The sequence below is a fragment of the Odontesthes bonariensis genome, chromosome 6 (assembly GCF_027942865.1).
Source record: "Odontesthes bonariensis isolate fOdoBon6 chromosome 6, fOdoBon6.hap1, whole genome shotgun sequence".
NCBI classification, from domain to species: domain Eukaryota; kingdom Metazoa; phylum Chordata; class Actinopteri; order Atheriniformes; family Atherinopsidae; genus Odontesthes; species Odontesthes bonariensis.
In genome coordinates this window covers 20,519,500-20,531,719 of record NC_134511.1, presented here as the reverse complement: position 1 = coordinate 20,531,719, position 12,220 = coordinate 20,519,500, and the positions used below count along the sequence as shown (strand labels likewise).

General features: G+C 39.9%; 1 protein-coding gene across 2 annotated transcripts in view; it reads right to left on the bottom strand.

Moving 5' to 3' along the window:
- Positions 1-9,990: 9,990 nt before the first annotated feature.
- Positions 9,991-12,220, bottom strand: part of ntrk2a (neurotrophic tyrosine kinase, receptor, type 2a) — a 90,150-nt gene continuing 87,920 nt past the window's right edge. For both annotated transcript variants that reach the window (XM_075467831.1, XM_075467832.1), the window contains one exon: positions 9,991-11,375. In XM_075467831.1, the coding sequence (XP_075323946.1) occupies positions 11,190-11,375 (186 nt within the window). In that variant the 3' untranslated portion in view covers positions 9,991-11,189. The remainder of the gene's footprint in view (positions 11,376-12,220) is intronic.

Genomic DNA, 12,220 nt, shown 5'->3' with positions numbered 1-12,220 from the left:
ATGACCAGTCCTGTCCTCAAAATAGACTTGAGTACTAATCATGCTGATTGTCACCAAAAACAAATCAGTTTCAGTCCATCAGCTTGAATAAAAGTAATACAGTTTGTAACAATTTAAAATGGCTGTCCAAGTGTGCAATATATTTTTGAGAGTTTTTATTTCAAGAAAAAAAACACAATTAGGTTTTATGGGGCATAACACTACACCGTCACTGGTCTTGTGGTGGCAGGGCTTCAGAGCTCTGAGTGAAAATGCTTCTACTGGCAGCAGAAAAATGATTTAATCAGCCTGTTTAGCAGGTGTAAACGTAGCATTTTCTATGTAAAAATGTATGAGAAAAGAAAACTGTAGTATCATATAATTCAGGACTGAAGTTGAGTTTTTGGATCAAGTCTTGACATCTTACCAGAGTCTGTGTTAGTGATTCTGTCTTCATCTGTTGTTTTTACTCTCTCTGTGTATTTACTTTCTCCTTTCTCTTTGTCTTCCTCTTCAGCTAGCACCATCTTTCTCTCAGTGCACCCACTTCCTCTATTCCCATCTTCCCTTGTGCCCCAACAAGTGTCTTATATTTCCAATGATGATTTAGCTCATAAATCTTGATAAAGCCACTGGCTGTTCCGTTTCGGTGGAACAGGAAACCCTTGCAGGAGAAGGAGGAGACTGAAGATGAGGGATGGCTCTTGTTCATAAATTTGTCCTGTTTTTCGATGTCATACATTTTGTCCTCTGATAGAGACCATTTTCGCATATTCAGAGCAACTTTTTCAAAGAATTCCACGTAGGATCTGCAGAGAGGTTGTTAGTAATATCTGTATTTATGCAGAAACCCTAATATTTGTATCTGTATCTAATCCATAATGATTTTGTTTTAAACTATACATTAGTTTACATCTATAGTTATTTTCCAAACGCCAAATGTGTAGTAACTGAACTATTCAACAAGAAATCTCGAGGAGAAATAAAAAGGTGAGTACGCAAATCCCGTCCGTCTCTTCATAAGTATCTGTAGATACTGACGTGTTCTACAGAAAATTTTTCTTTCATATGTTCAATTGCTGCAGTTTTCACTTTACTATATTTCTTCACTGGTAGGCTATTCAAGGTTTAGGGAAACTAGAGTCCAATGTTTCCCTCTTAGCTCTGTACGTGGTTAGGTGAGTCTTAGACCTAAGTTTCAATCATCTCAATAAAGTTTTGCTAACAAATAATTGTTGGTTCTTGCAGTAGTACTAAAAGAATCGTGTGCCTTTTTGAAAGAACCTCCTTAAATTGATATATATATATAAACGTGGCTAATCTTAGCTTGTGAGCAAACAGTTTACTTGCGGGCTGGATTAACTAGCATTTGCAAGTCACAATTGCATCTGGAGATGGTCTGTACTTTCTCTTAAATTTTCTGTTTAATTACCCTATTTCCCTTATGAACAAATGTGCACCATTTTTCTTTTACTTTGATGAGTCAGTGCCTTCAATTTTACAACAGGAACATATGTGCAACAGCAACTGATGTCAGCACAGAGATGGAGTTGGCAACTAACGACCTGCTCCCAACATAATAAAGATTCTCCATCCTTTTTTTTGTTTGTTTGTTTTTATCAGAAGGGGCCAGGAGCCTATCCCAAATGCCATCAGGCGATAGCCTGGGAATTCCTATGCTCCCTTGCGCGCAATTTCATTCACACTGCAAAGGCAGCCTGGAAACCACCGCCCTTATTTTTGCCGGAGTTAGGGAACCAATCACAGAACGGGGGGGGGGGGGGGGGGGGGGGGGGGCAGCAAGACGATGACGACGTCTATGTGCGACACCGAAGCTTGTAGAGTATTAATCCAACATGGCAGCGGACACAACGTTACCGTTCGATGCAGCCTTAGAAAGTGTTTTAAGTAGCTTAGAACGCAAGTTTACTTTTAAAAAAGAGCAACGTTTGGCGTTGAAAGATTTCATTGCCAAGAAGGATGTATTTCCTCGTCGAATTTCTGTCGCTCTACATACGTCATCTGGTATAAGTGATACAATTGGCTATGAATCGAGCGCAAAGCAGCATGGGAAGAACCAGACGCCATTTGATAGACATTCGTAGCGCCCAATAAACGGCTCGAGGCATTCGTAAACCACGCCTCAAATACGAGAAAATGCACACCTAGTTCCCAGACCACCATCTCATCGAGATGTGGACGCGTCAGCCAGGCTAATCAGGCGAGAGGTTGGGGTGCATCCTGAGCAGGTCACCAATCTATAGTAGGTGAAGTACAGAGGCAAACAACTATGCACGCTCACACTCACTGCGATCAGTTTAGAATCACCAATTAACCTAACATGCATTTTTTGGACAGTTGGAAGAAGCCAGAGTACCCAGAGAAAACCCACATTTGCATGGGGAGAACATTGCAAACTTCACATCTGGACCCCAGGGAAGATTTGTCTTTGTGTCCTCTTCAACATGACAAGAGGTTTGTGTGTATTGTTGTACATGTGCAGGGCTCACGCAGATCTGTTTGTATGGTAGTGGGGGAGCCAAAGAGCAAAGAAATTGCAATATCATGTAGTGTTACTTTAAGGGAGTTTTACAAACAGCTCTGAAGGAAAAAGTGTTTCCGATTTAAATTTTTAATTACACATGAAATGTTTCTGATATCTCTTACTTTCACTTTGACCTTCTGTGCTTTTTTTGTATTGTTGGTGTTCTAACGTTTTGAAGAAAAGCTCTTGTGTCTCAGTAGGATCTTCCTTATAAAATAAAGAACATATCATTCCTTCAATCTAACCAATATCCTTTGTAGACATGAATTATGTGTACCAACGGACTTATAGAATGTTATTGGGTTCTTGCTCAAATTCTTTCCACGTATGTCACTTCTTGTCTTGAGTTGAGTGGAGGATGAAGGACCAACTAGGAAGCCAAGCAGGCATCAGAACCGGATGATATGTTCAAGCTAAACCAAAAGCGCTTTGGAAGCAGGGAGCCCAAAGGCTGAATATTAAACTTAACATATCATAAAAGGCAGACTGACAAGAATGCAATGACCAGGAAGATGATGGTGTTAATGAGGATCTGACTGAGCAAAGGAAACCACAGATTATTTGTACTGAAGGAAAAATAAATTACTCAAAGAAAGTAGGTATTTCAAAAAGACCTGTGTGTGTGTGGGTGTGTGTGTAGCAAAACAGCAAAACAGAAAATCTCAAACATGAGCTTGACAAAGCTTAACACAGAGATGATGGGAATCAGATCAATGTGAAAACACTAAAACAGAACCAAAAACATAACAAAAACCCACGAACATGACACGTCATATTAATCAAATCTATTGGGGCTTGATGAATTGGATAGCTTTCTGTTCTCAATTTAACATTTAACATTAGCTACCTCATCTGTCAACATGTCTCATATACCATTTTTATTGTTTTGGCTGACTCCCAGCATGCTTGAACCAGTCTAAAGAGAGTGAACACATGCACAAATAACACAATAAGAGGCTGAATGCAGTTACAACAACCATCTTTGTCATTCATAACAAGTGTTATCTCTAAGTTACACTTAGAATCATTGAGTGAAGAAGTGATGATACCTGTTGGTGTCATATGATATGCAATAAAGTATATCTCTAACTGCCCCCAGGTTTTCTGTTAGTTAACTAAAACTGATACCCTTTACTAGCCACAAAAAAACAATCTTTTTTTTTTATATATATATTTGACAGTTTGTGCCATTTTTCATACATGGCAGAAAACTTGGTACTGAGAAAAGAAAAATACAGTGTTGCTCTAAACTAAAGCCAGTGCCTCAGCTTCTTAAATACAAACTACAATGATATAAATTCTTAGCTGATATCGTTTGTTTAGCACAAACTATGAGTTATTTTAGTTGGATTAAAATAAATAAATATTCAGAAGGAGCAATGTTTTTTTTTTAAATATGTTTTTTTAATCTTGTATGAACGAAGAAGAACTATGAATCATTTGTGGGGTAGCACATCCAAATGAATATTCTTCCCTCTGGTTTAGATGATGTCACCATGCAGGTGCAACAGTGAGGGATTAACCACTCATGACTACTTGTCAGTGCCCTAAACATCTCTAATTGCTCCATGTTGTTACAAATCAGCTCCGGCATGCCTCTCCTGTGCCCCCACTGAACCATTGCTCTGACATGTGCCTGTGTTTCTGTAATTAAGACAAATTTCTTCCCCACTGCTTTTTTATCTTTTGGAACAACACTAATGCTAGTATTAAAGTTCAGTTAGGTCATAGTGACAGCATTACTGAGGCTTTTGATGTGCAGCATGCCTCATAATCTCCAAGCCTTGGTTTGACAAACATTTCCTTGGCTGGAAAATGTTGCAAGGTGCTGAGATTTCTTTGCGTGATTCCAGTGTTTTGGTTCAGGTGAAAAATTCTCCTTTTTAGATGGTGACACATCTAGAAGGAGGCGGCTTTGTCAGAGTCTTTATCAAGCTTTGAAAAACATTGGTTTAAATTGGAAGGATTCTGTCAAAAAACATATTTTTCGAGTGTTTTTTTTTCTAAATCATGAAAAGCCTTTTCACTTCTTAACATAGAATGTGGGCAATATAATGCTTAGACAGACTGAATTAGGACAGTCTCCCTAGCTGTCAAATTGTATATCAGATTATATCAGAGCTGCCATTACTGTCATAATCTCTTGCTTGAAAATTATATTTGTCTCCGATGACATGCAGCTAAACACTGTCATTGTATAGGTGCTCAATTCAATTATCAATATTAGTTTTTTGCTTCCCTGCTATAAGAATCCATGGCAGTGCGGAAGATGGGACCCCTGCCAGTGCCGTCCTTGGCAAGGTCTCTTTTCTATAACGAAGTTTGATGGGGGTGAATGAGCTTTTGTCATAAGATGGGGTTGTCATCAAAATAAACAATTTAAATTTAAACAATTAATCACAAATATCTTTGAAAGCACCACACCCATGATGCAGATTTTGTGTCACTGCAATATATTGGAGAGTAAAATTGTTGGGTAAACATGTTAAAAAAATGTCCCCACAGGAAATGCTGTAAACAAAATATTTGTAGATCTTTACGATCTTTCACCGAAGGAACACGGCATGCCATCAAAACCTGCCATTTGATATAATTTCTCTTTGGGATTAATAAAGTATTTTTTTCATTTAATTTATTGTGAATTGTTGTTTTTTTGTTTGTAGTGAAGATGTTTGAATTGGTAACATGCAAATAGTGGAATGGTGTTCGGTAAAAATCTATCAGCAGACTCATACCAACAGTTAACTCTCAAAAAACTACATGAGGCACATTTTTCATTTTAATGAAACATTTTGTTAGTTTCAAAGCAAGTATGCGGGGAGCTGTATTAACATCAAGCCTATTCTCTCTGAAGCTAAGACTTGACCCTTAACTGACTGCTGAAACAAGCCAACAGAATTCAGGTTCTTATTGCATATTTAAACACATAAGTAAATCACTTATAATTAAGTAAGTACTAATTGAGATCAAAGGTGTAAAAGTATAGCCTTGAGGCAAAAAAAACAGGCGAGGTGCTGGGACAGAGACTGACCAAAACACACTACAGATTTACAAGAGGGTCGTCACTTCGTCCTCTGTTTGTTGATGTGTCTTTGCAGCCATTTTTCAACATGGTGTAAGCGTGTTCCCGTTGATTAAAGGTTTTATTTATTTTGAAGTGCCAAGTGCAGGAGTTCTCCACCATTTACCAATGAGAGCACCCACTAACTACAACTTTCTTTCTTTGCACTCACAGGTACTTTATTGCCTTCCTCTACATCCTCCTTTCAAAAAACACAAATCCTGACTGTGGAGTGAATTTTGTGCTGTCTTGTGCATTTCTCATTTCCTATCCAAGGCTGTTTTTATTAGGAGATAAATTGTAGACAGAGGTTTATGTGGAAAGAACATATTAATTCATCCGCTGCTTAATTGCTTCTGGGATTTAGGTGAACCTTGCTGTCCAATTTGCTAGTACAATTCCCTCGAAAAGCCCTCGGTCTGCTTCTAATCTACAAAACAGGCACATACTCCTTTTCTCCCTAAAAGACAGTGGATTTATGTTGGGATTAACAGAATGGGAGAGATGTAGTATCAATCAAACACTCTGGCTCTATAACAAAATTCACTTTAGGAAATCTACCTGTTTCTCTGCAATGCCCTAAACTTCTTTGAGGTTTTCAGCTGTTTCTTGCAAAGCCCCTTAAATGCCATTTTTTAATTCTCCTTCCTGTTAGCATTAGATGTGTTCCTCACAAATACAAGCTTAAACAGATACTCTAACCTTCAGCGTACGCACACACACACACACACACACACACACACACACACACACACACACACACACACGCACACTTTTCAGTATATTCACATGCAGGAACTTTCTTGTGACATCACACTTTTTATTAATTACATTGTATCACGACAGACTGGTCCACCTTCAGAGTAAAGTCACATGATCATCATTATCATTACCATCATGAGTCACCACGCAACTTCATGACTGTACAAGTTCTTTCAGGTATGTGTTTGTATGTGCGTGTATGTGTGTGTGTGTGTGTGTGTGTGCGTGCTCACCAGCACAGCACAGATGGGTGACATTAAAACTTTTGCTCTCCTGTATCAAACAACCTGCTTGCAAAGACAAACATTATCTTCATCGGTTAAAATATTTCAACTTTTAATTGCCTTGTGTGCTTTGCAATACAGATGCTTCTTGAGTTTTCATGAGCATTATTAGGCATAGAAATAACATTTTGACACCTTTCATACAGGAACCCAATGTGGTGTTTTGTCCTGTGCCTCTATAAACCAAATATCTACAAAATATCCTAAATCTTCCTTCTGTTCTGACACTGTGGGAGCAGCGAAACCTTTTAAATCCAAAAGACAAACACCACAGGGAAAAAAAATGAATTAAAAAAAACAAACAGACACTGTAGATAGCAAATCACAGTTTCATATGTCCCTTTTCTTTGCAGAAAAGCATTTTTCAAGGTACTACATTCTTCAAGGCGTTGGGGCTTCAGAGGCATCCAAGCACAAAGGTAATCTCAGAGATGACCTTTTCAATATTTCAGCTCTATTAACTAAAACTATGATTTTCAGGTTGTGAGAGAGGGGGGATTAAATGTGATATGGATCATCTCACACGAGTTGTAATGTGTTTCTATTGTATTTTTTCACTCAGCTAGGTCACATGGTTTAGCCCAACCTACATAAAACCAAGGCAACTGGGGAATATCTGTTAATATTGCTGATATATACCTGTATTAAATTCAAGCCATAATAGGTTGTCCGGAGAAGGCTGATTTTGGAGTTATAAATAAAGCAGTTGATTGATTCCATAAATCTTAGCTGCCATAAAACCAACCACAGTACTACACGGCTGGGTAAATTCATTTATCATGTTTTGGTGAACAGAAACAAAAAATCCATTGCTGAATCCAGAGTTGAATCTCGTTGCCTTTGAGCTTGGATTTGGCTAAAGTCTGAACACAGCCTACGGATCCCCCTGACTCAGTCTGGCATCAATCAGCCTTTTTCACACACTCACACACAAAAACAGCCCCAACAGAGTGAGCAAACATTGCTCAGCATCCCGGAGGTTGGTCTATGTCATTTTGTGTATTCACTGAGTCCCACACAGCCTCCCATCTCCATGCCCTCCACTTCCAAGACAAAAGAAGAAAAAAGTACAGTCTAGATACTGACACAGTCTTGGACACAGCAGTTACCAATGCTTATTTCTTCCAGCAGCTTATTCACATTTTTACATGTATTTTTGTTCATTCCTCTTGCTGTTATAAAAGAAGGAAAAAGTAGCGCTTCTAAAGACCAGAGTTTAAGACTATCACATACAGTACAGGCAGCATAGAAGAGGAAAGTTGGTTGAGTAGTCTATAATACAGTAGGTCACTTGATTAAGAGAGAGAAAAGAGAGAAGTCTGTGATTGTCAGTCCCTCCTTGTCTGAGGTGTCATTCACACAGCAGATGTTGTTTTTCCTTTTTTCTTTCTTCCTTTTTTATGACCGGCATCTTTGATCAGAGGCACTGAAGCGCAGACAGCCGATCTGTGCTGACCAATCTTCATAAGGAACATCCCTCTTTCAGCTTCTCCCCACAACTGTCAAAACATCACCACCGTCCAACTTGACACAGTTCATCAGATAGAAAAAAGGAACACGCAGCAGGAACATACACAAACAGTGCCGCCAGCTGGGAAGCTGCTTCGACGTCGGCTACTCTTTTGACATCAGAGGTGTTCGTACGCACTGCGCATGTTTCTCACAGTTTTTTCCCGCTCACACACAGGCCCTCACACACCCTGCCCTCTGTTATTGCACAGAGATATTGTGTGGCAAGTTTTGTGAAACATGTTTGAGTGCAAGCTCTACGTAACTGTACAGCTGGGATGGATTTTGAGGAGCTTGTTAGAATGCACAGTCAATGCTGCTGCCTCATATTTATGGTCTGACGGGTGACATTAATTTTGCAATATGTCAGACTGAATCTACAGTCGTGACAGACTGGTGAGATATCCATCCTAGCTGTAGGGCACACTGTACATGAGGACAGGCTTGGTAGTTGTTAGGAGGGAGCATGACATAAAAACACATGTACGCTCAAGATTATCTTACATGTTTGCAAAAAAAAACATAATCAACAAAACCAGTGTTCAATTTCACTCAGGTTGTTGTTGCAAAAAGGCAACCTTAAATATAGAAAGAAATGTACAATATGCTTCTAAATTTATAAATAATAATTCAGTAAATAAATAAAAATCAACATTTTTCAAATTCACAAACATCAATACCATCAAGTGCTGTTGTTAGTTAACAAATAAGACCAATAATTCCAGATTGGAGTTTTACATTGAATTAAAATGGCCGTTAGTGAAACCAAAGTGACCGTGACTTTTAGATCATTCTGTAATTAGTAAAATATGCACCAGTAAAATGCAAAAACAAACTTTCAACTGTGTTTTCTTGCATGCATGTGATCTGTATATACAGTATGTCTGTAAGCAAGACATGTGCTGTAAGTGAGTGAAGTGGTTCTCAATAATGGGGATGTGTGGTACATTATTGAGTTTATTTTCAGTGTGAGCTGTTGCTGGGCTGCCAGTAAAATGGATGTTGTGTGTATGTGTGTGTACTGAATGTGGTTGAGGGTAGCCGAAGGAATGCGATGGGAACATGAAGTTGAAGTTGTGGCTTCCAAAACATCTGCTGGCCGCAGTAATGGTGTATGCTAACTCTTACTTTCTCCCACAGGACATTCCCACCTCTCTTCTTCCCTCACTCCGCTATCATCTCCCTCATCTTTCTCCTCAAGACCTAATCGTACCTTTACGCTCTCTTCCTTCCTACCTCAGTGCTTCCATTGGGAACTCTTCCTCCCCATTTCTTCTCAATATGCATTATTACTTCTGCTCGTATTCCTCCTCATCACCGCTACTCACTTTGTTTTCTTCTCCTTCACCTCTCCTATCTATCCCTCCATCCTTCCTTCTAAGCCATAAAACAATAAGTCTTGAATGTCTGTGAGGAGACTGTGCTAATGGAGCCCATTAGGCTGTAATGAAATATACATTACACCATTACAGAGGACGGGCCCTGGCTAAAGCACTGCACCGCTCAAATAATAAAACATGTACAATTCAATTTCCTTCTCGGCCTGTTTTGAGTGTCTTTCAGTGAGTGCGTGTGTGTGTTGTATGCGTGTGGAGATGGAGGGATGACGGGATAAGGTACACAGTGTGTGCGTGTGTGTCTTCTTGTGCGCATCCCCTCCAGCGCAGATGTGGTTTTCAAGGATGCCTGAGTGCTGAGAGCCTTGATGATTTAATATGGGTTGACCAAATGAACCACACCTTCTACAGCACCGATACCCACACATCTGACCATGATCTGACCACTCAAAACCCACCCTCCCTTAGCAACCTTTACAGCCCTCCCCCAAATCCTGCACACACACCCCCCCCCCCAACACCACAATCTTAGGTTTGTTGGACAGCTGTGGACAAATGAATCAATTGACCTCCGACACGAGCACTTGACATCAGAAGTGAAGCATCTGTCACTTTAGGGGGTGTGAGTCATTATATTACCCTGTGCTGTATGACAGGGCAGTTTAGGCCTGTGTGATGTAATAAGCAACAGAAAAGAGTGGTGAAATTCAGACATGGACGCACACATCCACAAGTTCACGTAGAAGATTAGCGTACTTTGCTGAATTATTTTGTCACCGTGGCATTTGAGCGTCAGTTGGTGCTGTATTGTCACTGATTATTTTTTGCATCAGCAAAATTTTCAAACAAGAAAATGATCTTTGCATCACTACTCCTAATTTTGTCTAACAGGCAGGGAAGCAGGTTGTGTTTGCTTCTGCGGCCTTTTCTGGCCATTATTGTTTCACTCAATTTAGCACGTGTGTATTAGTGTCTTAATCATCACCCGTGTTGTCTTGCTGTATGAAAGCTTACAGGAAAATTCATGTTGTTTTCTGCGAGACAGACAGAAAGACGGACAGCCAAACAGGGTGGGAAGGGAAACACAGTGTCTTCATGGCTCGACGTCTCACAGAGCCATTTCCTCCGAAATACCCCACCAGTCTCATATTTACACACAAAAGATCAGAGCTTCTGGACATCTAGCCTGCACCTCTTTAAGCTCTGCAGATGTTCAGGTGAGTACTGTAGTCCAACACGCAGCAAAGGGGAAGTTACTTAATTCAAATTCCTGTTAATCAGGTTTTTATCAATTTAGCTCCAAGGAGTTTAAAGCATTTGAAAAGAAGTAAGAAGCTTTTTTTTTCCACTCCAAAGTCAAATCTCTCCTCATAAATGTCCTTCGGTAAGGAAAAAGGGAGGGAGTTGGAACTCACAAAGGAGAGGAAATTGGCTGGGAGGAAAGAGATGATTGGAGATGAGTTGAAGAATTTTTTGATTGCCTTGAAGAGAGCTTCGCATCCTGTAGAGCGGCACCTTCAAGCACATACACCTGCATGAGAATCCCACACTTCGATCAGAGGTGTCAAAATACCCGGCTTAGTTTACGCACACATGCATGCAATTTTAAATGCACATTCACACTTAGATATATTCCCACCTTTATGCACATACACATCAAACACTCACACACACACACACGTCCAAAACTTTTCTTCGTCCTGCTCCTGTGTTCAGCCCAGTATATCTAGGTATACAGGCGAGGCTTTGGCCAGATTCAGGAGCAGACCGTGGATTTCTTTAATGTTGAGTCTCATGTGCGGCTCTCTCTGCCAGCATCCCAGCATCAGGTCATACACTTCTTTAGGGCAGGTCCTAGGGCGCTGCAGCACTCTACCTTGAGTTATACACTCTATGACCTACAGGAAAGGAAACAGAGAGTAGGAAATATAGGCATCACCTTCAATGTCAGTACTCTTTTGCCTCAGAGGCTGACATTCACCACTTTTCATGTGTGCCAAGTTCAGTGAAGATGATGGAGCATCTGCTCTGTAAAGCCGCGACACCTTGCTGCAGTGGCATAGAGTGAAAATGTCACGATGAATAAATTATTTACTTAACTCCTGAAGTAAAACAGAGTAGCACTCATCCATACCAATCTGATGCAATTGCACTGTGTCAGCGTAAGAGTATACACATTACATCTACCAGCATATTGTGTGCAATTTATTCATTGTTTCAGCACGCATAAAGTATATAATTTGTGAGATAAAGTTTTGAGTATTTAAGTAGGAGTTTATTGAGTCTATAGTAGGAGTGAGTGCATAAAACCAAAGGAGAACAAAGTGTTCCTCAGTGCAGGCAAAGCATGTCATTCTCTTTCAATAGGATGAATACCAATTATAATGGGTTTTATTAAACTTCCAGAGCCAGCTGTGTCTTACAAATTGCTACATATCAAGGATCCAATCTGTTAGAGAGATCTTATTTTGGCAAGCAATCAGCCACCTACTCTTCCTCATTCCCTGATTGCTATCAGTATGCGTAAGTAGATAAGTATTTGGTATCTAATGTTGGAACAGACCTCCTTGTCCTGTGTAAGAGATATTTGAGCATCAGATTTAGGTCAGGAGGTGAGTGACCTGTGAAGCAGCAGATAACTGATAAATGGTCACAGGAAAATAAGACTGTGGTCGGGACTAAAGGTTAATTCTTGGATGTAACCAGAGTTGAGGACATCATGAGGTTCAAGATTGTGAGGTTA